This window comes from Falco biarmicus, chromosome 9 (genome assembly GCF_023638135.1).
Source record: "Falco biarmicus isolate bFalBia1 chromosome 9, bFalBia1.pri, whole genome shotgun sequence".
Lineage (NCBI taxonomy): Eukaryota > Metazoa > Chordata > Aves > Falconiformes > Falconidae > Falco > Falco biarmicus.
This window is the reverse complement of record NC_079296.1, coordinates 9414239-9438846: the sequence shown is the minus strand read 5'-3', so window position 1 is coordinate 9438846 and position 24608 is coordinate 9414239. Positions and strand designations below refer to the sequence as shown.

The 24608-nt window shown below is 46.2% G+C and overlaps 3 protein-coding genes across 7 annotated transcripts in view; 1 reads left to right on the top strand and 2 right to left on the bottom strand.

The window, feature by feature from the left end:
* The window catches only part of PNPLA7 (patatin like phospholipase domain containing 7), a 125492-nt gene extending 114579 nt beyond the window's left edge, over positions 1-10913 (bottom strand). Inside the window, exons 1-9 of one of the 5 annotated variants that reach the window (XM_056352666.1) lie at positions 10672-10913; positions 9866-9905; positions 7249-7314; positions 6740-6824; positions 6041-6168; positions 3370-3458; positions 2853-2993; positions 1319-1478; positions 186-266 (exon numbers count right to left, since the gene is read on the bottom strand). In XM_056352666.1, the coding sequence (XP_056208641.1) occupies positions 186-266; positions 1319-1478; positions 2853-2993; positions 3370-3458; positions 6041-6168; positions 6740-6824; positions 7249-7251 (687 nt within the window). In that variant the 5' untranslated portion in view covers positions 7252-7314; positions 9866-9905; positions 10672-10913. The other 4 variants (XM_056352662.1, XM_056352665.1, XM_056352667.1 and 1 more) reach the window with 4 other exon arrangements.
* Positions 10914-10920: 7 nt separating this feature from the next.
* MRPL41 (mitochondrial ribosomal protein L41) lies at positions 10921-11566 on the top strand. The gene has a single exon (XM_056352670.1). The coding sequence runs from the start codon at positions 10975-10977 to the stop codon at positions 11380-11382; it is 408 nt and encodes a 135-aa protein (XP_056208645.1). The 5' UTR covers positions 10921-10974; the 3' UTR covers positions 11383-11566.
* A 1939-nt stretch (positions 11567-13505) lies between these two features.
* DPH7 (diphthamide biosynthesis 7) lies at positions 13506-22644 on the bottom strand. Its single transcript, XM_056352668.1, has 9 exons — positions 22419-22644; positions 21620-21756; positions 21061-21148; positions 20224-20318; positions 18476-18642; positions 17858-17930; positions 16963-17028; positions 16622-16794; positions 13506-15541 (listed from the first exon to the last, which is right to left on the bottom strand). Exons 1-9 carry the CDS (start codon positions 22554-22556, stop codon positions 14922-14924), a joined length of 1557 nt encoding a protein of 518 aa, XP_056208643.1. The 5' UTR covers positions 22557-22644; the 3' UTR covers positions 13506-14921.
* Between the last annotated feature and the right edge of the window lie 1964 nt (positions 22645-24608).

The following is a 24608-nucleotide window of genomic DNA, read 5'->3' as shown; positions in this document are numbered from 1 at the left end:
ACACAACAAACTTACACACCACAGATCTAAGTTTACAGTTGTGAAGGCCTGGGAGGAAGAAAAGAACTGGTCAGAGACACATTTTCCATTCTGATTCTTTCCCAGCAATATCCAAAGTCTACTTCCCCAACAGGCTCCGTGACATAAAGCAGCACTGCAGAAAACCTGCACGTTCAAGAACTTACCGTGATAACATCAAGAATGCTAAGAAGGCTGTGGACGCTGTCTCCTGCCAGCACCTCCTTAACAACCACTTCTGTTCCATCCTGCAAGTGTAGGACAGAAGATTACTGCGGGCTCACAGCTGCGTATTTGGCATTTATGGAGCATTTCAGAAAGCCTAACCCGCTCTCATTCTCCAAGATACTCTTGAACAGCCCTAAAAGAAATGGTCCCCCATTATAACCTGGATGCTTGCTTCCTCTCTGCTCTGATGGAAATGTGCTAAATGAAATCACCAAAGCTTTAAACCACCATTCTAAAAGCAATAAATTAAAAGAAACTAAAAGCCAGTTTTGTCTAGGGGAAGATGTGACCTGCTTGTCATTGCTACGTAACAACCAATTAAAGAAAAAAAAGCTTCCTTCACTCTGAGACAGAATTAGCTCCCTTTATCGAGGGATTACATGTCAAGAGGTAGTACAAAACAAAGAACAGCAAAATGCAAAAGTACACAGAAATCAGAAAATTTGGTATAATTCACAAATACAAAACCCCTGCATTTTCAGCCATCACAAAACTATGCACATGTTAAAGCTAAGCTCAAACTTCAGTCAGGAAGAAGTAAAAAGAAATAATCTAAATTGTCAGAAGGGATCACAAGGGCTATCACTCAACATTTTAAGACACACATAACACAAGCCATCATTTCCTTTCCCTGTGAACCCTATAGTGAATCTGAATCTGCCACCTCCCAGGCAGACCCACTGACTACCACACTAGAGTATTATGGAGCGAAGTGTCTCTCCTGCTCTGTATACCTAACTGTTTTATATAACTAACATCTAAAAAGGAGAGTATTTCCAATGCTACCCGCCTCGCATCCTGTCCTCCCTCAATAACTATGCAACTAGAGTATGTGAGGACATTTCAGAATGCCTGATCAGCATTGTGTTTCACCCTCTCATCTAAGACATGGGGACCACAGCTAAAACCATTGATCTTTATAAATATCATGGCCCTGAAGTAGTTGGAAGTAATCCTTTCTAAACCACTATGATTCAAATGTCGAAGTTTAATCAATGCTTAATGATTCATGCCAACCTATATGCTACGCCAACAGATTCATCCCAAGAACCCCAGATCAGTTTGTTCTTACGCTTTCTTGAATGCAAACTTCCAGCTTGCCATCCTGCACAACGTAGATGCTGTTATCCAGTTGTCCAGGACGAAAGATGTATTCACCTTCATGCAACTGCACAAAGAACATGTGCTTGCACAGTTCCAGGAAAAGAGGTTTCTCAAAGTGGCCAAGGACCCTGCAGGAAAGAAAATGCAAAGGGAAACCTAAAATTACCACCGACCTTGGAAAGTCCTTTGTGTATTAGCAAAGCCCCTGGCATGACTAGCCGGGGAACCCCAGGGTCAGTTATTGCAAGGCAATCCAACAGCACGGCAGAAGGAGCACAACTCCCCAGGACAGATGTGCAAGAGTAGAGAAACACAGAAAACTGGCAATACTGAAGTTCCTTTTTGAGTAGCACACCAAGCAAGGCTAGCAGACTCAGAAGGAAGTATATCCAGCCTTCCTCAGGCAAACACCTTTTGAAGGAAAAGGAATAGAAAAAACCTGCAAGATTCACACCCTGCATGAGAAAAGGTACTCTATGGAAATTTTCCTTTTAGTACAGCTACCCTGTCCACATAATCAGAACACACGAGAAATACTGAAAACAAAGGGAAGAATTCCTGTCATCTGCGTGTACCTGCAAGTTTGGAATATTCCATCCCCTGCAGGTAACTCCTGCAACTGGACTCCTTCCATACTGAAACTAGTCAGTCACTACTCAGGCACATAGAAATAAGTGTCTTAAACCTGATCATTTCTGCGCACAGCACCAGAAGGGCCTTCCACATAGCTCGATTAACTCACATTTAACAGGATCAATCAATCAAATTCTACTGCAACATCAATTAGTCATAGGAGATCATAATTCCACAGTAGAAAGTTTAGATGACTTAAATAGCAGTTTTATTAGAGTATGTGTGACCTTCAGGACTAAATTATACCATAATTGGGAGAAAAATGAACATAAACAAATAAACTCAAAATTAGAGATTGGAAGATCTCATCCTCTTTGCTGTGTCAGCATATTTAACCCCTTACTGAACAGGCAAAAAGATCACCCCTTCTCAACCTGCCAAAGAGCTGTGGGGTTTATGTTAACTTTGATTCTATTTGCAACCTTTTTAGCCAGAGAAGTAAAAGATTCTGCAGTTTAGAGAGTTGTTAATATGGTATCCAATTAACATTTACCATTTACAATGCTTTTCTGTACTAAAAAATTGTCTGATATAGTCTAAAGGGAATTTTTAAATTGCACTAACAGAAACCCATTTGTGTTAGAATAGTTTTATTATCACTACCACTGAATTTATCCCCGATTTACATCCTTTTATTTTTGATCTCTTTTTTGTATTTTTTAAATACACTCAACTATTTCCTTAATGTTTCTAGAAAATCAGAAGTCATTTATTCTTTCCTCATGCTCAGATGAATTTTCAGTCAACTGCTTAAAGATTCTTACCACATGGTGATAAAACTTAAGACCTGACACAAAACACCAAATATTGAGATCACTTGAACATCCGTCAACATCAAAATCCAAACCTATCTTTCCATTTAACATTACCTAACATTTTTAAGCATGTATAGGACTTCTGATGGCAAATGGGAATTCTTTACATCAAATTCAGTCAGATCTGCCTCTAGCAAAGAGGGAGGTGGTTCTTTTGGCTGTAGAGTTGGACATTCCTTCTTAATACGCAGAATCCTAAAAAGAAAAAACAGAAGTTAAAAAGTTCAGAAGTCTCTTTTCTCTTAAGTATGGGCTGAACACTGACACTATAGGTTGACTACAACACCAAATGCACACCATGCCAAGTTACACATTATCAATTAGATAAAACAGTAGCATTCCACATTCCCACCTTTCCTCAGCAAAACTAGAGACAGTGCCGCATGCATAAACCACTCAATTTCCCAGCAAACTTCCCAGTAAAACACTAGGCTGATGTGCAATTGGCACGACTGAAAAAAGAGCAGCTACAGAAAAGCACTATGTGGTGAGGAACCTGTCCCTAGCAAACAAAAAACTACAAAACCAGCTTCCACAGCATGAATTTACCCTGTCCCAAAAGCCCAAGTACCTTTTAGCCAAAGACAAAACTTTTGCCCGCTTCCGCATCCTTTGGCGAGGCACAGTGTTCCCAACCAGAGAGTTTGGAAGAGTTGTAACCTAGGAGGAAATAATGAAAACACAGACATTTATTCAAAACCAAAAGCAGCTCCCCACTAGTTCCAGCCCTGCAAAGGTTCCAACTCCTCGACCGAGTCAGGAGAACATGAGCAGAGTGAAGCACTCATATAAGACCTTAGAGGATTGGAAAAAACATCTACTCCAGGATCCCTTGTCTTCTAGAAAGCAAGCAGAGTATATTTTGATTTTACTAAGCAACTACTACAGCGGTAATGGATAGTAGAGGGAAAAAAACACCCTGGCTATACAACTCTCACTCAGGAACACTCAACACCAGGCAGATGAGTAACACTGAAAGCTCCAGGTCTCCTACGGCAGTCTGCGGTGCTGACAAAAATTGGTTCATTTTTGAGCTGGTGACAAACAGCACCACAGACACGCAGCAAGGCTTTTACCGGTTGTGAAGTTACCAAGTGCCACCTTCTGGAGAAACACAACAAATGCCGGACCAAGACGACACATCATTAGTTCTCCCTTTTTTTCTCAAAGACTTGAATCCCAGGAAAAAGCTTCTCTCACAAAAGAAATCTCTAATTAGTTTGGAGGGTTATTTTTTTTTTTTTTAAGTAAAATCTTGGTATTTTAAGTACAATCAGCAGCAGCTAATTTGTAATTTTCTGTATCTTATTCAGGAATAAAAGGAAAAAGCGAAGTCTAAAACCCCAAATCAAAAACCACCTGAAAAGATTTTACCATATGGAATTTAAGCATTCTTTACTGATGTGTGTTACATATAAACAGCTGCATTAAAGAACATTAAAATTACGGAATTCCTAGCAACACACGCTATTTCCTTTCATTGAGGGTTTTTTAGGCCAAATTCTACATAAAGGCTGATCTGCAACACAAAGGCAAGGCTCAGGGAGTAATCTCATCCCTCCACAGTGAAACAGAGCTCCAGAACTGAATATTAGAACCAGCACAGCATCTAATTAAGTCGAAGTATTTAAATTCACCTCAACAAGGTCAGCAGTGTGTAAGGCAGAAGGCAGCAACAGTTCACAAGAGGAAACATTCCTCAACAAGCAGTGACTAACAAAGCAAGTACTCACCTGTACCTTATTTTTCTACAGATGTTGGATTTAAGTGCCCTGGCAATATGGGTGGTGCACACCTAGACTGGAGCAGGTTGGGGAGCACCAGACCCACACCTGGTTCTGACTCCAGAGGACAGGGAGCACTTACCGCAGTCAGTATTCAACAGCCTTTTTCCTTCACTAACCTTTTATATCTACCATCATTTGTTCAACAGGTGACTACAAGCAAGCAATAAACATTTGGAAAGGGGTCAGAGCCTGCACCTGGAAAGCGACCTCTTAGTCAGGTGTTATCAATAGCATCATATATACTAAAACATGGAGGTCCAAGAAGCTGCTACATAAATTTTGGTGCGGGAAGTGTCAGGTAAGGAAGTCCCCTCCTCAACCTCCGGGACCTGTTCAAAACTAAATGCAAAATCTCTTCGCTGACATAGCCACTCATGACACCTCTGAATAGGTGAGTGTTCCTTTTGACCGTAATGATACGGTCCAAAAAAAAAAACTCTCACATTCCGCACACACTAAGTAGCTTCAAGGGAAGCATGTATTTTGATGAGAAAGACAGGAAGATTAATCTCCTCAATTAAATGAAATCCAGGCAATCAGTGCTGAACACCCAGCATACCTACTAAGATTATCCTAATTCATTAAAGGAAACGTCTGTCTTCAGATTTCCTCAAGCCTTCTTGTTGCAAGTGACTTTTCTTCGGGATATTGCAAAAATAAAAGTAAAAACCAAAAAAACTACAATGGAAGTACATCTAACAGGCAGCCATAGCCTTGAAGGATTTAACCAAATGACGCAGAAACAGATTCCTGACTGATGAAAATTCTCGAGGAGACCTTTGAGAATAATAGGACAGAACATCAGGACAGGAACCTGAGGGCACAGGCAGTATTCCTTTGACAATCCAAGGCAAATAAGTCAATCTCGGGATAAACCCCTCCCAAACAGTCTCTAACGAGACAGCGTGACAAGTCTTATTTGCAGTTGAGTACAAGAAAACAAGAGCTCATATGCTGAAGTGTTTAGCACTCTTCACAAGCAGACCGCAGAAATCTGAGTATCTGCTTTGCAGATAAGACTCACACGGGAAAGAAGGTATCAGCTCTGAATGTTATGGCACACTGGAAAATATTATCTGAAAAGGACAGCCCTGAATATAGGCACCGAGTGTCTTGAATATAATCCTAAATACTGAGAAAGACAAGATTACTATAGGCATTTAAACAATCATCAACTCCATACAGGAGTTAGATATGCGTCGATTTACTACTACCCTCACTGTCTGCAAATAATCTTGAAAGAGGCAGGTTCAGCCAGAAAGAGAAGCTGTTGCTGTTCCATCAGCAAATCAGGCAGAGTTCCAGGAGCTCTGAAACATCCCCAAAATTCCAGTGAAATTGTATAGGTTGAAAGCCCTGGGCCAGGCTAAGCAAGTGAAAGACTGCAAGTTTTACACCACCTCCGAAACCAGATGTTGATCTTTACTTCCTTCCCACTGACCCAGATGCACTTACCTTTCTCATGATCTTCCGCCCATAGAACATCATTTTGTCTCTCTTGCGAAATCGGTACTGAGGCACATGTGGCTGAAGTTGTTCTGAAAGAGAGAAGCATGACATCAGAAACCATCTGCAGCTCCATGCTAAGGGAAAGAAAACAGTAGAAGGTTGTCAGTTTTGCTACCTCCATAACAGCTGTGGCCCCTGCCTACGAAGCAGCAAGCTCTCGTAGTCACCGTTTGGAATTTAAACCAGCACAAGACACCTCATTATCCAGCTCTGGTTAGCCAAGCCAGCCTAGGGAAGAGCTGACTTGAGGCTCTACCTAACCACCAGAGGAGATAAAAAAAGCTCTCTGAACAGATACAAGGATCAGGTTAATTTAACATTACAAAGGAAACCTCTAATTCACCCATTTCTCATTACTGTTACAGTGAAATCGCAGCAGGGTTGAAGTTGTTTGCATAATTTGCAACTGATACTAAGGCTATCGTACACTCGAGAAATAAAAACCTCCACTGTCCTGCATGTGCCAGTTATGAATTCTATGTTTAGACCTGGGTAAATGAATCAACATAAGCTCTTCATCCTTTTAGAGCTGTTTTCCTGCAAGAGCCACTACCTTCACAGCAAGCATCGACCACGTATTATTACAAAAATATTGAAGATAGCAGAGAAAACTTTCTAAAATATGCATAGTTATTGAGTACTTACTAGATTGTTTCACTCTTCTGTAAATAACGAACACAATTGCTATGAGTAGTAACGCGACTGCAGCTCCAATCACAATTCCAGTCAGCTGTGAGAGGAATTTAGGCAGGAAAGAAGTTATTAACTTCTTATATTAAATGTTGAAAACCATTAAGTACTTCTTGGAGGGCTGAAGAACACTTAGCTCAGTAAGATGTCTAAAAGTCAAGTACATTCATAAATATTTAATTTTTAATTAAAACTTCACATATGCAAGAACTTTAAACTAGGCCAGTGGCTCACTGATAAGCTCACATGCAAAATATTCAGCATTTTCTCCCTCCAAAGGTCTGTGAGCTGATCAGTTCAATGTACGTGAGATGAAATAGCAGGAATTAATTCTTGCCTCATGTACAGTCACAGCAAAGAAACACTCAGACTGTGACTTTGCAAAGTTCCTAGAACTTATGAGAAGCTACACACCATTTATGCACACACGATCTTTCACCCAGCTGATTAAAGCTATACATTACCATAGTAGTCTGTATTCGGTCTTCTACAAATTGAAGAATTCGTGTTCCACCTGCTGGTAACACAGCCTAGCACCAAAAGGAAAGCAAAATTACGTTTCCCACAACGAGCAAAGAGCCTCTGAAAAACAGCTCAGTGCCTGGTCTGGCACATACAACTCAAACTGATTTTCCAACATCATTCTTCCAACTATAGCCTGCTTTGCAACATGACGACATTCAGTGGAAAAGGGCTATTAGTGGAGTTCTGCATTAGCATCAGTTCAATGCATTCTGAAACAGTCCTGAACAGGGTCAAACAGTGAGGTGATAACTTTTTTTTGACAATTCCATGTTATTCAGAGCAACAAGGATGAGAACTGGATGTAATGGACTTTATGAGACCAAGAAGATAAGTCACAAACCAGCAGATTAAATTCATCATAAAAAGAAAGTTATGCACACAGGAAAAAGCTCTAGTCTCAGGTACAATGTCCTGGGACCTGCGCTGACTAGTCAGGAAAAAAATCTGGCAGTTAAAATAGTTTCACAAATGCCAGCTCAAAACTTACCAGAATAGGGGGGAAAAGCAAACAAAATACTAGGAATAAGCAGAAAAAAACCAGAGTACGAGGACAAGTATGCCCCCCTATAAATCTTCCACCTTACAAGCACTTGAATCTTAAGTACTATATGCCCTTCCAAGTTTCAGTTTTTGCCTTTGGTTCCAGATCTGGATGACTTCTTAAGTTTTTTCTTATGGTGGCAAAGCTAAATAAGTGCATGCTGAGAGTCACCAAACTAGTCTCTCTCATGAAATTGATTTCAGTTTTATGGTGCAAATAATCTGGACCACTCAACTCAAACAGACCACTTGTCTTCAGTTTGTCTTCTTAGGTTGCTTTAACACAGTATACTGACAATTTATCTTCCCAACATGAGCCAAGCGAACTTTACCACTATTATTATCAAACTATTATTAGTGGGATTGTAGTGGAAAGTCAAAAGAATTTGGAAAAAAAAAAGCTGAAAATTCATTAGCAACAAATACAACACATTCTGGTAAAATACAGCAAGTTCTTGGTACAAGTCTATTGTGGTCACTTAATTTATTTCCCCTTGACAGCGTCAGGGGGACAACCAGTTCTGCTACTATCCAGGCCTGTATGATCTCAAATAACATCCAATATAGTAGTTGCCAACTGACAGTCACATTGCTGCTACACGAGAAGAAACAAATTCATGAGCAAAAGAACAAAACACACACATGTACAGACTGAGCCCTTGTGCCTCGACACAGAAAAAAAAGAAAAGGGAAAAAAGTTCAGACCTTCAAGAAAAACTGAAAGGTTCTTGCAAGGTTTCTCACAGACACCAGTGACAACGTGACATTGCCCTCACACTCTCAGCAGGCAGCCCTTTTCAAGGGCTGACACTTCTTCCAGAAAAGCAGAGAAAGCAAGCAGCCAGGTTGCAACCACGCAGACACTTAAGACTTGTAAGCAGTTATTGTTACATGATGGCATCTGAGAGAGGTAGGAGGTCACCAGTTCTGCAGGTGCACCCCATCAGCCCAAGCCTGCAGGACCTCTTAGGAGGCCTGCAGCCAGCACAGAAATTCAGAGACTTGGCGTGTGCCTTACACGGCCTCAAACAGTTCTCATACACAAAACACATGTGGAACAACCCTGGAAAGACCCTCGCTTCATTGAAAAATGGAGCAATAGTATGCTAAGAGCGTGAATTAGCATAAATAGCATTCAGCTGCTTTTTCCAATGATGTTGATATCTCATTAAGAAACTGAGAATTGACAGTAGTTAAGAAGAATATACAGCTAGGTAAATAATGCTCACACTCATCCAGAGTACCAAGCACAGAACAAGCAGCTCTGCTGAGAGTTTAACAACTCCATGTTGCAATCGAAGGCAAACAGTGAGACATACCTCATTCAGGGAGGGGTGGAAACTGCTTATCAGTGCTGAAAGCAAGGCTTTAGCATTAAATTTTCCAAAACATTAGACTTCCTCATACCTCCTAAGTACATGGGTCCACGTGCCTATGTTTTGTCTACAGGTACTGGGGTAAAAACCCATTTTTTTAACTGCATACAAGTGAGTTGTATGCAATTTTTTCTTCTGAGAAGGCCGTCGTGGGCTGTCTCTTTCATTACTATAAAAAGCACCGTGTGCCTTGTTGAATGAGGAGTGTTGTATTTAGATTAAGAATTCGTATTTTAGATTACTTTAGATTAAGTATTTGATTAAGAACAAATGCAAGAAGACTAGCTGCCAGAGAATTTTCCAATTCCTCCATCTTTAGGCTAAAAATGAACCGTTGAAGCAAAAGGTACTTAAATTGTATTATTATGCTAACAGCTTAGAATACGAAGCAGTGTGTGAATGGTTTGCGGTTTAAAAAAAAAAAATTAAAAAGTGATAAAAACATACACTTCACAAAAAAATGGGATCAATCTTGAGATGTCTGAAAGGATAAAACTCTTACCAGGAAAGGTTCTTTCAGAGTAAAAGCACTGCATCGAAAGACATTACCCCAAAGTTATCGGATTAGGTAGAGCAGCTTCCAGGTTCTGGAAATACTAATCGGGAAATAAGTCTGTCCCAAAGTAAGAGCTGAGCATACCGTACCTCCAGGCTGGTGGCGTTGCCTTCTTCCCCCATGGCTGGAGGTACAGCAGGAGCAAAAACAAAAGAGAACACAGGGTCAGGAGATGACTGCGCTCTCTAATCCAAAGTCTTTTTACCTCCACGACGCAAAGCATATCCGGACTGCTCTTCCAGTTCACCAGAACGAGCCAATTCAAGGGGAACTATTTTTTCATTATTATTATTTTATTTTTTTACTTCATTAACCCTTGTTCCTCGTGTCCAGCTACAAAACCCAGCAACTCCTCAGGGAGAACTCCTCAGGACAGGGCTCGGCCTCGGGAGCCCCGGGACCCTCCCCACAGCCACAGGGCTGCCGCGTCCCCGGGACCCTCCCCACGGCCACGGGGCTGCCGCGTCCCCGGGACCCTCCCCACGGCCACGGGGCTGCGGCCGCATCCCTGGGACCTTCCCCACGTCCCCGGGAGCGCGGCCGCGTCCCCGGGCCCCGGCGGCACGCACCCAACCGTGCCTGGGGGACGCGTTCTTGAAGGAAAATAAAAATATGGGTTTATCAGCCACACGTCACGTACTGCCACGGGGACGCGCACCGGCACCGACCGCCCGGGGAAAAGCCTGGGAGCAGCGGGCGCAGCCCTGTCTGCGGGCCAGGCCCACGGCTACCGCCCGGCTCCGCTCCCCTGCTGCCGTTAAAGCAAATCGCGGACGATGGAAGCAGCCTCCGGCCCGGGCCAGGGAGCACCAGCGCCTCCCGCGCAGCTGCGCCTGCCAGCCCAGCCCCCCCCGCCGCCCACCGGCCCCGCGGCCGGGCCGGGCCCTCACCTGCCGCCGCCGCGCTCGGGGCCGCGCAGGTCATAGGTCACCCGCGGGCAGGGGGCGAAGGTCGCGGAGCGAAGACCCCACCCGCCGCCGCCGCCGTCCGCCGAGGGGGCGTGGCCGGCCCCGCCCACGCCTCGAGCTCCTCGCCGCTGATTGGCGAGGCCGTCCCCACCCCCGCGCCGAATGGCCCGCGACCTTCGCAGGGTACGATAGGCGCTGCGGGTTGGCCGGTGCGTTTCAGCCAATGGGAGCGGGCGGTATTAGCGTGTGCGGAGGTGGCTGCGCGGGAGCCGGCAGGCGGCTGCCATGGGGCTGCTGACCGAGCTGGCCCGCGGGCTGGTGCGGGGCGCCGACCGCATGTCCCCGTTCACCAGCAAGCGCGGCCCCCGGAGCTACAACAAGGGCCGGGGGGCCAAGAAGTTGGGCGTGTGCACCGCCAACAGGAAGTTCATCCTCATCAAGCAGATGGTGCCCGAGTTCATCGTCCCCGACCTGACGGGCTTCAAGCTCAAGGCCTACGTCTCGTACCGCGCCCCCGCGGGCTCCGAGCCGCCCATGACGGCCAAGCAGCTCTTCACCGAGGTGGTGGCTCCCCACATCGAGAAGGACGTGAAGGCGGGCACGTTCGACCCCAACAACCTGGAGAAGTACGGCTTCGAGCCGACGCAGGAGGGCAAGCTCTTCCAGCTCTTCCCCAAGAACTACGTGCGGTAGGGAGCGAGCGGCGGGACCTCCCCATGGCCCGGGCATGAGGCACGGCCCGCACCAGCTGCTCTGCAAAGCTTGGGAATTGGAGGATTAAACTGCGTTGGATAAAGAATGCCCGTGTACTGTGTGAGCGTCCAGTCTTGATGGAGACTGACTGTCTGTCACTGGCCATTAAAAGCAACTCCTTCCACTTTGTCTTTCTGCAATGTCTGATTTAAATAGCTGCGGGGAAATTGGTGCTTAATTTCCCATCCATGACTGAGGAAGGTGTCACTGCATCTTGCACCATGCATGTAGTTGTTGGGTAAGCGTGTGGGTGTCCTGCTCTCAGACTAAGAGCTGATTGACCGGGCACTGACAATTAGCAGGAGGGAGTTTCTCTCCGGGTTACAGAAACATTGTAATTCCTTCCTTCTGGGAAGGAATTCCTGGCTTCTGGGAACAGAAGAGGGCATGCCTTATCTCCCTGGAAGAGCCTGGAGTTTCTGGCTGTGGAGAGCAGGCCGCTGCAAGCTGGGCAGCATAGCCAGTCCAACTGCTGCCACTGCTTGTGCCAAGCAGCTGTTGTAGCCAAAGCAGGAACGGGTTGCTGGCTCTCCCCCCAGCTCCAGTGAAGTGTTCCCCTAAACCAGGAGTGAGTCCTCCAACAGGCAGAATCAAGTCCGTACCCAAAACTCACTGCAAAAAATGCTGCAATTTTTCCATACTTTCCCAAGCCTTAGCACTACTCTTTTAAGAATAATTCACAATAGTTAGTAGGTACATTTGATGTCTGTTCTTTAGTGCAACTGTTTGAAGTTACAAGCTAACTGTTTAAATTTGAAATGTCTCAAGAATTGTTATTTTTAGACATGCATTCCTAGAAGAGCAGTGTCTTGCTGTTCATCAAATTAAATGGACACCAGTGACAGACAGTTGTGTGCAAATGTCTAAAGTAGAAACTCCTAAATACCAAGTGTTTTAAGTGGCTGGAAAAAACATGTTTTCTGTGATGTACAAGTACTATAGTTTTTGATAAAAATCATTCTTGTGTGAAACAGCTCTGTGTCTGAAGTGCTTAGGCCTCCCAGCAGGTACTCAGGGGTTTCCATGAGGTTTTCTAAACACAAAGTGCTGCAAAGCCTAAGAATTGGAGAATTACATTGCAATGAAAATGTTCACTTTTGGAGAAAGGAAGCACGTGTACTGTGTGGTCTGTGAGCACCCAGTCTGTAATGAAGACTGACAGATGAGTCCTTAGAAGTGTTGTTTAAAAACCCACGGATTTTCAGGGCTGGATGGGGCTGTGCTGGTGGGGAGGGGATGCTGCACTGGCTTACGCTGCGTAGCGCTGCAGCCCTAATAACCACAAAAGCAGGAGAAGTTGTTGCCACACCAGCACAGAGGGTGCAGGAATTGCATCCACAGTTGGGGTGAGGGAAGGCATAGTTCTTCTAATCAATTAAGCCTGAGCAGCATTTTTCACTTAACATCTAAGCTCATCAGGATAATGCACCTTCTACACAAGCGGTGGTTTTCTGCCTCCAGCTTTGCATGCTGCTGCTGTCAGGAGAGGTGGCACTTTGCCCCTTCCCTTCAGAGCCATTACCTTCTCAGGCTGCACCTCACACTTTCTAGAAAGGACAACTGTTTGCAGCTGGCTGGGGTGGCGTGGAGGCTAGGTGAGCGCAGGGCTGGAGAGCAGGAGATCTTGTACCCTTGGATGCTCACACCAGCTCGGTCTTGAACAAGTCTCTCGCCTTACCTTCCCTACGTGAAAGCAGATTAGAACAAGACACCAATTTCTCAGGGCAAAGCAAGACTAGCATAACACATAAATCAAGTGCCCCAGTCCGGTCACAGTTCATGACACCACTCCAGCTTTGCTAACCTCAGACTGTTTCCTCTTACATGGCAATAAAATGGCATTACAACCTTTTAAGACAAGACTCATCGTCAAAAGCCATGTCACTACAGGGATACACCCTCGTGTTCTCACTGAGGCGTAAGGAAACTGGATTGTCTGCTCTGACACATTCACCACCACGCACCCTCAAAAGAGATGAAGCCCTGACAGAGCAAGGTGGGAAGTCCTCCCAGGGGCTGACTGCGAAGGACTATTTAAAATCAAAACGACCAAGAAGGATAAATCACTTCTATTGATTTTATTTTAGAAACATCCAAAAATAGGGTGGTTTGGTTTTTTTTGTTACAAAAGCTCTTGTTCACAATACTAATACGAATCTTCATGTAACAGTGCTCAAGAATGTTTTCTAAAATACACATTCACCCTTGGAAAAAGGAGTTTCAAAGCAGTAAAATTCTTATCTGCTGTACCTCGGTTTTGATGCAGCACTGTTAGAGATAGATACCTGTTGCTGGTGTTTCTTTCCCTCCAGACAACTAATTCTTTAGAACCATCAAAGAGAAACCATGCAAGCTACAAGTTACCTAGTTTAAGCTGCTTTTTTGTTTCTAGGAAGGTAACAAAGTGTTCTAGAAACAGTGTTTTGCTGATACTTCACAGTGAAAAAAGAAAGCTGATGGAGCAACCATGAGAAATTCTGCAGCCATTCCTGGAGGTAGGTAGGGCAATGTTGTTAAGATTTTGGTTTCTGGACTTACAGTGAACTTAAAAGATGTCAGGAAACACTGCTTATACTTTTTGGAAGTGTTGATCTTAAAGCTGTTTACCTTTAAAAAAACTGAAAGGTCTTGACTTTGGACCCAAATGTACATCTTGCTGCAGAGAGTGGGAAACATGAGTTTGATACCAAGAGGCTGGGAGGCTGGTTAAGCGTGGCACTAAAATGTAGCAGGGCCCACTATGCAATTTATGCTAAACCAGGGTGTGCTTTGCTTGGGGAGTGACAAAGTCAGGCTGCAATCAGGTGACAGGTCTGATGCAAAAATCAGGCCGTGCAGATATACCAGAACCCTTACAAGAAAGGCTCCGCTCAGAACAAAGCCTCGCATCACGGAACCGCTGTCTGTCATACCGGTTAGTCTGGATTTCCTTCTAAAAAGGAATTCCTCTCTAGTAAAGTTCACTGTAAGCACAGTGCACTGTCAGTATCTGGACTGTCTTTGAGCATCTTCTCAAAGTACACACTAGTTTACAGATCACACAGCAAGCTACACACACAGCTAAGCCTCTACTCATGGGCTCTTCTGAGCTCTCTGATCACATACTGTGTTCATCCACACGTAGCAGCACAGACAAGTTTGGTTTGTGACGGAAGGAGAACGGGCTTAACAGATCAATCGTACCAATGCAAACCAGTCGCAAAGGGATTCAAATATAAAGTACAAACAAGGCCATCCTACTTTGAACTAGTACATTAAGGGAAAACTAAATAAACACGTCTGTGCCTGACCACATGCCTCAAAGGAAAGGCTCTCCTCAGTGCTGAAAATAAAAACACCAGTAATTCCAGCATGTCAGCCTTAAGAGACTCACAAGCTCAACAACAAAACTAGAAAAGCCCAACAGAAATTAGACAGGGCATAAGCTTGGACATGGCTCTCAGTACTGGAGTTTTCCTGCCCTTCTCCCTTGGGACTGGTCAGTGCAAACTTTCACCTGTTGTTTCAGATGGAGATCGAGTACTTGGTGTCTCTGAAGGGGTAACCAGGCTCATCTCCCACTTCCAGACATGGAGGATATTGTCATAGAACGAACAAGTTGCTACAATGCTCATTTCTTTTGGGCTGTCTAGAGACCTGCCTGAATCCCCACTTCTGTCCAGGCCCATTCCGTTGGGTCTCTTAGCTCCTGCGTCAGAACCGCTGGCTGACCTGGGATCTCCCCCTCGATCTGGACCCCCAACCAAACCTAAACTTCCCTTTAGACCAGAGCCCCTAACCGGGTCAGAATCCCCAGACAGCTTCGGGTCCCTCTCTCCTTTGAGTGGCAAGGCAGGGCCTTCACTCTCCTCATCCAGTATTACATCAAAAGTAGCTGTAGGAGACTCATAAATTATCTTCAGGTTTTGCACCTGCAAATTCAGTCTCTCATCTTCCTCTGATCTTCCCACAAGCTCCTCTGAAGACTGGCACGCAGCAGCAGAGTCCTGTGTTGCAGCCAAGGAATCCCTCGGACACAGCCTTGACCAGTCAGCCCCATAGGCCAAGGAATTGTGCAGGACATAGGATGACAGGATGATACATTCTTCCATGTTTTCCGCTTAAAAAAAAAAAAAAGTTAAAAAATGAAATGAGCAGAAATGAAGCTGTGAAATGGTTTGTTGCAGACTGCTCAGAAGCCATTCTAGCATTGGCTGTGTCCTACAGGAAGAGTTCTCTGGTTATTGCCTTCTTCACAACAGAGTTAAGCGTTCTAGCAGAAATGAAGTACTGCCTCTCCTGACAATTTTTCAGCCACCTCTCATTAGCCTTGATCTTCCCTGGTTCAGCAAGCAGGCAGGAGAAGAAAGTTTAACATGCGTGAGGTTTGAGAGCCTCATTATTCAAAATACCTAAAAAGGCTCAAGAAAGAGAAGACAGATCACACAGTGATCCCCACTGAGCCACACATACAACTGGTGAAACTGGCAGACCAAGTTCCGGTTATTAATAAACTGCAGATGAGTTCTTCCCATGAGCTTTCAGCGTTTGACTCTGACACTAGCGGACATCAGGTGCCTCGCTTCCCTATACAGGAGAAATGTTATCCTCATTTTGCAAGCTGTGGATCTGCCCAAGGTCTGGAGAAACCCGGGAAGGCAACTATTTTAAGCAAGACTGTATTAGTAATGTAAATGCAAAACAGCTTTTTAATCATGTAAATACCTTCTGATTCACACAGAGGTCTCATTCACGTTATTCTAGATTAACCAGACTGCACAGCATTTCCTTTCTGAGGCAATAACCAAATCACCAGCAGGTCAGTAACTTCTGCTGACAGTAAAGCACCATGTGACGTTCAGAAGAACCTCTCTGAACCATCAAGATGAATGCAAACTGGAATGGTCATGTCAACAGGCAATGCCTTCACACCAAAACAAACAGGCTTTCTCCCCATGAAAAGAAGTTACGAGAGATTCACACATGAATGACAGTGCCTTTGCACAACTGATCAGGCCAACTGAGGACAGGTCCAGGAAAGCTGGAAGAGCTACCTCAAGTTGGAATAAAAGTCTATGGCTATTAACAACATCTAGATCTTTCTAGCAAGCTCAGAGCTGGAGTTCCCCCATGAACCTGGAGGTAGGAAAGGAAAGCAGCAGAGCAGCGCAAGAGCATCTCTGTTCCACTGAACGCTCACCCATGCTTCCACGGCAGTCAAGGATTTTGAATCCACTCTGCATGCAGGCTGCTAACAGCACAAAATCACAGGTTGGGTGCCACTTCAGCCTCCAAACTCCACCTTCAACATGGGTGTCTGCCAGCGGCTGCTTCATGTTCCTGGTGTCCCACAACAGCACGTGCTCATCATAGCTAGAGACATACCACAAATAAATATGCAGACAAGCAGCAAAGCTGATTCAGCACAATAAGTACAGAAGAAAATTAGGGAAGATCGCACACTTTCTGAGAAGACCACACCTTGAGCAGCACTAGCACAGAGGCTGTCACACTGGTGGAGAGCAGCCAGAAGGGACCTACCTGCCAGTAGCCAGAAGATTCTCCCGGTGGGGACTGCACTGAATGCTGCACACACCCATTGAATGCCTGCAAAAGAGGAACATAGACCAGAGGGAAGAGACAGCAATGTACCATTTGAGATGGGATTCTTCCTTGAATTTCAAGGATTTGGGGGTCCATGTTACTGCATCAAGGTGTCTCAGGAGAGAAGAGTAAGGTAAACTCAAATTCCAGTCCAGTGAAACACAAAAGCAGAGTTCCATCTACACAGTCCAACAGCCCTTCCAGAGCAAAACTACTCACACGGTCTCTCAACACAAATCATTTCTAGTAGTATTTGCATCGTAAACTGCTGTTCAGGAGCCTGTAAGAATTTCAGCAAAATTCCTCCATTCCTGGGAGACTTTACTCCCAACATTAATATTTGCATAGCAATAACCCCCAGTGTATTTTAAGGTTAGATATAAAATTTCACTGAAGAGCTGTGTATATTGTTTTGATCATATTTTAGAAAATGTTATGCCACCAGAAAAACAGATTACTTCAAATGGGTGAACAGTGGAGAACAAACTTATTTCTAAAAAACATTCCATAATAAGATACCCAAACATAAGACACACAAAAATTCCCAAAATAGAAGCGTGCATCAGGATCCTTCTTTCAGAAAGAAGCTACCACCATCTTCATGTGTGGAACTGAACAGTTGGTTTATTATGTTGAAGGACATGGAGAAGGAAGTTTCAACCTGAAGTTGTCCTGATGAAAACACCTAATAGATGTCTCCATTTCCCAAGGGACGCAGGAACAGGACTCCACTGTCACTGCACATCCCTGCATTCAGTGGCTTGGGAAGGGGCACGGCAGCACTGTATGTCCACACATGACAGCTGTAGGGTCCAGTGGCAAACGCGCTTACCTCCTGCTGGTGAAGACAGGAGTCTCTGGACTGCACCTGGTGTCCCAGCCCTTCAGCAGGCTGTCGTCTCCTCCTGCACAGGGACAGAACGTTGTTACTCTAAGCACTGCCAAACAACCAGTGCAGGGCACTGAGGCAAAAGAGTTAATACAGAGCTGATGATTTTCACCCCTAGGATCTCATAGTGTTTAACAGATGCACCAAGCATCATTTGAGGCTCACAGTACTCATCACTGCAGAAGAGACATACATTAGCAACACCCTCACTTTACTAAGCAAAAAAAAAAAAAAAAGTGGAAGAGAAAAAGACTGGACTCTAGAAGCTCTCTGGCTCTCTTTTGCACACCACACCACAGGTGATGATTTTTGAGATCATCACCTTTTTTGCCAGTAGCCAGCGAAAGTACAGTTTAAAAGGCACAGCTTCTCCTAATTAACTCCAACCACTTCACACACTCAAGAAGCCTTTTACCCCTAGCAGCATCCCTGACTCTTTCAAGAGGTGTGATTGCAAGCAGCATACCCAACCCTGGAAAGTAAAATCCCACAGAACACACATCCCTGTAGAAGGTGGCCCCTCCCCAACACCCCCAAACGAGAGCCCCAGCCCTTACAGACCTGAATACACAATATCGGTGTCCCAGTAATTAAAAGCAGCAATCCAGGCCTCAAATTTGTGAGCTTCCCACTGGTTCAGGACATGCACAGAAGGAGCAGATTCATCTATGGAGAAAAGATTCAGCTTCCCCTCTGAATCACTGCTGATCACTCTCAAAGGACATCCACTACGGTGGAATAGAGAGAAAACACTAGAAATTACTGAAACAATCAAGTATGTCTGATTCAACTAAACATTCATAGAAAGTGGCAGTACAGTGGAAGAAATGCATGCATTTATAAAGTCCTTTTCAGCTTCAGCCCACCCCATCTTGAAATCATCAACACCAATGATCCCCATTCCCTGATCTCACAGAGCGGGCAAACCACTCACACTCATGAGGAAAAGAAAACCAGCCTTGGGTCTGTCTTTCTCCTAGATGCATAACTTGACTTCTCACATGCTTGATGTTACATCAATAAACAAATTCATTTTTCCTCCAAGTCTGACAAGGACCTCTGAGTCTCTTCCCTCTTCTGAGTACAAAGAAATGTTTTATTTCCCTGATATCACAGACATCTGAAGCACTGGCTGATCCTGACCTTTCCTGCTTTCTTCCTGTGGCACAGCACAGTTGCAGTTTCTGGACACAACGTTCTTGGAGCACTGGCAGAAGCTCAGAGCTCATAGTACACTGATTTTCTGACATTCCCTGACATGAAGTAGGTACCTTCTGACCGGTTACTTGCAACTGTGGGTACTGATTTGGTGGCTCAGGGCTTCTTTCTAGTTCTACATCATATGCTAGTTACTAAATCATACTGAATCTCCCAAATTTCCACACAAGGGTCACCCCCTTCCTACACAGGTGTGAAGGCTGCACATTTGGCTTCTAGAAGGGGTTACCTGTCTCTCCAGTGACAACAGTGACAGGCTTTAAAGCGACTTTTCATCATGGCAACAACTATTTATCTTGAAGGGCAGGGACAAGGGGCAAAGACATGGGGAAGAAGGAATGTAAGGAAGAAGAAAGTGTAACTGGGAACTCTACTTATTTATTAAACAGCATGCACAGAAACAGTCTTTAATTAGCAAAAGCTACTAAACATTTGCTCTATAGTATTAAGCACACAACTGCCTAATCTCCTCGGTTTCCAGCTTCACACCAAAGGCACCACCCTCTGTATTGCACTTAACTACCTCTTTCAAGGTATGGCTAATTCATGTTATTTCATGCAGTGATGCCATTTCTGAAATCAAACGTATGCGCGTTTGAGAGAGGAAGGAGCCACTTCCAAACTAATTCTCTCCCATTTCTCACTAATCTGTGTTTAAGCTTCCTACACGTCCTATTATTAGCAGTCCTTAAGCAGAACTTCACACTAAAATTTCAGCCATTCTAAGAGCAGAGATGGAACCAGTGGATCCACCTGCATCCCATCCTGGTCTTTCTTTTTAGCAAAGGCAACAGAAGACATGTCCCTAGCTCACCCACTGCCATTCGCCACAGCTCAATCTCACATTTGTTGTTGGTTCAGTCTCCGCTCTTGTTACAGTGGCTGCAGCTTGTGTTCTTGTCCCTTTGTTACCCTTGCTTTGCAAATAGTAACTTCTAGAGAAGGTGCAGAGAGACAGCTGGTATCTAGAAAGTCTTAAACTACTTCACAAAAAGCCACCAAAGATTAATTCATCAAAGTCCTCAACTTACGCCTGACAGCTGTCACGCACACAACAGCCTCCAATACCGGCCTTTATTCCCCATCCTCACCATTGCTCTCGTCCAGTGGACCAGTCTAAGGACAAGGCCAGACGCTGTGCGCCAAGATCGACCCTGAAGCATGGCTCCAACATGCAGCTGTTCTTCTACTGGAAAGAAAAGGAATGGGTTAGGACTGGGAAGACAGCAGGTACATAACAATACATGTACTGCTTACTCTCACAGCAGGTATTTCCCAGAGACTGATGAGCATATTAGGGTCCCACGCTAAAAAGAGATGAAACGTCCCATAGCAATGTACAATCACTCAGTAATAGCTGAAGGGCAAACACATGCATACACAGGATTCCCGCCCTCCTGCTACCCACTGCCCACCAAATCGCCCTTAACTTCTGCTTTCTCTCAGTGTGTGAAGTGCAGCAGAAGTGATGGCCTGACTACCGAATTCCCTTACAGACTGACTTCCACCTTCTTTGTTTGTGGGAATGGCTCTCTTGATCACTCTCTCCTCTCACCAGCTGAAAGAAACCCCTTCTCCAAAATTCTTCCCTGCTTTTAACAACTTTGTGACTTCTGCTGTGTTTACCAGTTAGTCCATACTTGTCCTCAAGTGAGTTTTCCAGCGTTTGCTTCTGCTTCCCTCATGCCAATCGTCTCCCACACTCTGCAGGTGGGTAGAGCTCAGCCAGTCTCTGGTGCCATGAACAAATTTGTGGAATTTATAAGAAAGGTCATCAGAAGACAAGGGAAATGTTTAAAAAGCTAAGCATACTGAGGAAGACATGGAAACCATACAGCTTTCCTGCAAGTCTCTGCACACTGCTAATAAGATGTATCAAACATGGGTTAAAAGCAGCTTCAACAGCAGCTGGTGTTATGGCCACCTACCTCACTTCCAGTCAGGTGGCAAAACTCCACGGCACCTGTCGAGTTTGCAATGCCAACCATGGGATGTTCTGCAACGGGGACGTGGCACCTAAAAGATCAAGTTAAACAAGTCTTGAACGTCCATCTTGCTTGTATTTTAGGAAGAGAGCAAATTCGTAACTTGTATTCCAGGATGCACAAGGAGAAGGTACTTGACCAAAAAACAACTCATGAAGAAAATTTTAGGCTCCTCAAGTTCCCACAAACCTGCATGGAGGATTATATATATACATATATATACACACACACATATACATATATATATGGGAAATTACACTATCTTATTATATAAACAAAAGAGGTCCAGAGTCACTGACCAGCCGCTCCTAAGTGAGCAGAAGAATGAAACACAGGAATGAGTGCAGTCTTTCCTCACTGAAACAAACTGGAGAATACTCCCTCCAAGAAGTCAGGGACAGTTTAGTTAGAAAATATTACTGCTGCTGCCATACCAACAGTCTTTTAAAAGACACCCCCAGAACAGCAGCCCACGCTGCTGCGAGCGTCAGGCCAGCATTACCATTTGATGTCCAGGACGGCGGCCGTGTCAATCCTCTGGATTTCTGTCAGCGGGATGTAGGGCTGCTCTTCGTTGTAGTGATACAGGTAGAGGCGCCCGGTCCGGTCACAGGCCCCATTGCTCCCCCGGGAGTCAGTCTACATTAAAAATTGCAAAGAAAAGGGTAGGGTTAGCCGCGTGTCTACCTCCCACCCAAGACCGGGCCAGGAGGGGGGCAGACGGCTCCCCCTTGGCAGCCCCCTCCCTTGCGGGGGGTTCAAGCCGCCGCAGCTCCCTCAGAGCCAGCCACGCTCGGCGGCGGGGCCACCCCGCAGGGACAAGGCCCCACAGCGCAGGGCTGAGGCGGCCGGCGGGCACCCGGGGCACTGCGGAGGCAGCCACGAAGGGTGGGCGCACCCCGGGTGCTGCTGAGGTAGCGGGGGAGCAGCGGGGCGCTGAGGCGGCCCGCGAAGGGTGAGAGCGCCCCGGATCCCGCCGAGGTAGCCGGCAGCAGCGGCCCCGGTTGAGGCGGCCGCGCCCCGCATCCCGCTGAGGTAAGCCGAGAGCAGCGGGGGCGCTGAGGCGGCCGCGAAGGGCGGGAGCGCCCCGGGTGCTGCTGAGGTAGCGGGGCCGGCCGGGGGAGCAACGGGCCCGGCTGAGGGGGCCGCGAAGGGCGGGAGCGCCCCGGATCCCGCCGAGGTAGCCGGGAGCAGCGGGCCCGGCTGAGGCGGCCGCGAAGGGCGGGAGCACCCGCCGAGCCCGGCCCCGGCGACCGAGGGGCGTGAGGTGGGAGCGCGCCCCGGCGCGGCGCCGGGCTCACCGCGGCGGGCGGGCGGAGGTGGTAGGTGCCGCAGGCCAGGATGCTGTGCCAGCCCTCCACCGGGCACCACTCCACGGCGTCCGCGCTGAACTCCGTGTCCACCACCTGCAGCGTCCGTGTCCGGCATGGCGCCGCCATCTCAGGGCGGGCTCATGCCGCGCCGGCCGGGCGGCTCCGGGGAGGCCGCGCCGCCGCGCAGCGGAACCGCCGCCCCTCTGCTTCCCGCTCCGGGGCGGGGCGCGGCGCTGCCCGGCCCCCGGTCTGCGAGGGGGGCCCGGGGCCCAGGCCGGGCTGCTGGGTGGCGCTGCGCCGCGTCCGCGCTGAGCGTAGCCCTCAACCGCCCTCGGAGGGGGGTTTTTTCCATTAACTTGTCCAAGCTCTTCCCAAACGCGGCCTTGTAGCACCCACCGCGTCCTGAGGCGAGGGGCCTGCAGCTGGGACGGCTGCACCTCAGGCTTAACCGGGCAGCTGCTCATCAGAGAGAAAATCTGTCCCCTTGGCATCCTCCCTCTGCCAGGCCTAGAGACTTTCCTCATGTTCCTGTCGCTCACACCCGGTCCACAGCCGGGATGCAGCCACGTCTTCACAGGAGCCGTTCTGGGCCACGGAGGGATGCTGGGCCCTCGCCCTGCGCCTCTCCCCTTCCAGAGACAGAGGGTGACAACCACAGGCTCTGGGTCCACGTGCTGCCAGTCCACGCCGAGGTGCTAGTCTCCACTCGCCCATCCTCTCCTTGAGCCTGGTTTGCTGCTGGTCCCTGAGCTGAAGCTGCTGCAGGACTGTGTTTCACAACCCAAAGGCCTTGTTGCTGAGAGAAAATAAGCCTGTGTAGGGCCCATCTTTTGATGTCTTCCCACAAGCAACATTACATTTATTGACAATGAATTTCATCTACCAATCTGTAGGATCCTTCTGCAATACTTCTTCACTCAGCCTTTATTACAATTACACTAATAACCTCATTAGTGAATGTTGTCACCTTCCTGATTCATTACTTTTTCCCAATTATTTTTTAATGCATCAGGCATCCAACTGTTGACTTCCTTCCACCAACCCCCCTTAACTCTTCCTTTCCTGTTGTTTGTTCACATGACATTCCCCTTTTTCCCATAGCAGTTTTGCTTTTTTCTTAAGTGCCTTGACTTGATCAAGTACATTTTGAAAGTTCAAGCAGACTGTACCCAACCAAATTCCCTTTATCCCCTGCTTGTTGATGCCATTAAAACAATTCCAATCCCAGTTTTGAAGCACAACTTCCCTGTACAGAGACTGCATTGATTCCTCCCCAATATTTAGCCATTGATACTGCAACATGAATTTGCTAAGTGCAAGTTCACCTGGTTGTAGTTTGCCACATCTGCCCTGAAACTCACTTCAGAAGCTTCTGTCACATTTGCTGTGGGTACCAAGGGAGAGGTTACCATCCCAGCTGGCAGCTTGGCTTCTTCACCCCTGAACCATCTCACAGAGCCCATACGTGGCTCCGTCTGGTCCTGGCAACTTGTTATTGTTCATTTCATCTGAACTTTAGTCTTTCCTAAAAGCACGTCAGTTATAAACAGATTCTCTGCTGAGCTCTCCATATGGGTGTGAAGTATTCCCATGTGAACTCCCCCAGCTCTTTCACAGCAAACACAAATGCAAACAACTCACTTGTTTTCTGCAGGGACTTTATCTCCACGTCAGATAAAGTCCCTTTACTGTGCAACACACAACTGCCTGCAGCAGTCTCCATGCAGCCATCTCCCTGCTCCTGATTTTTCCAGTTATTTGTGCAAGTTTTACGACTTGTATGTCCTTTGTATTCCATTTTCCTCTGCATTATTTTAGGCTTTGGGTTTTTTCTGTTTGGTGAAAAAAAAAAAAAGCCACATTTCAACTGCCAAATCTTATTCTTTCCATCTTGTACACTTGGACACAAGCTCAGTTTATAAAGGACTTCTCCTTACTCTACAAGCATCCCACACACTGCTGTTTAATCACACCAACCTCCTTTTGTCCTCTCTCAGTTCTGTTTTGGTGGGTGGTAACCATTTTCTCCTGGCCCCAATGTGGTGTCTTAAACTGTCCCCATGCCACCTCACCTGCAAACTTTTAAGTCCTTCAGCTGCCCCTTTTCCCTTCACCAGTTTCATTTACAATTAAATCAGCACCACAGAGGAAAACTTCAAAGTATAATCTTATGGGTGT

Excerpts from the sequence above, each read along its gene's own strand:
- MRPL41 (XM_056352670.1), top strand. The coding sequence starts at position 10,975 with ATGGGGCTGCTGACCGAGCTGGCCCGCGGGCTGGTGCGGGGCGCCGAC.
- DPH7 (XM_056352668.1), bottom strand. The coding sequence starts at position 22,556 with ATGGCGGCGCCATGCCGGACACGGACGCTGCAGGTGGTGGACACGGAG. Across the intron at positions 21,757-22,418 it reads ACCTCCGCCCGCCCGCCGCG|ACTGACTCCCGGGGGAGCAA; the intron begins GTGAGCCCGGCG and ends TTTTTAATGTAG. Across the intron at positions 17,931-18,475 it reads CACCGATATTGTGTATTCAG|GAGGAGACGACAGCCTGCTG; the intron begins GTCTGTAAGGGC and ends GTCCCTGTGCAG.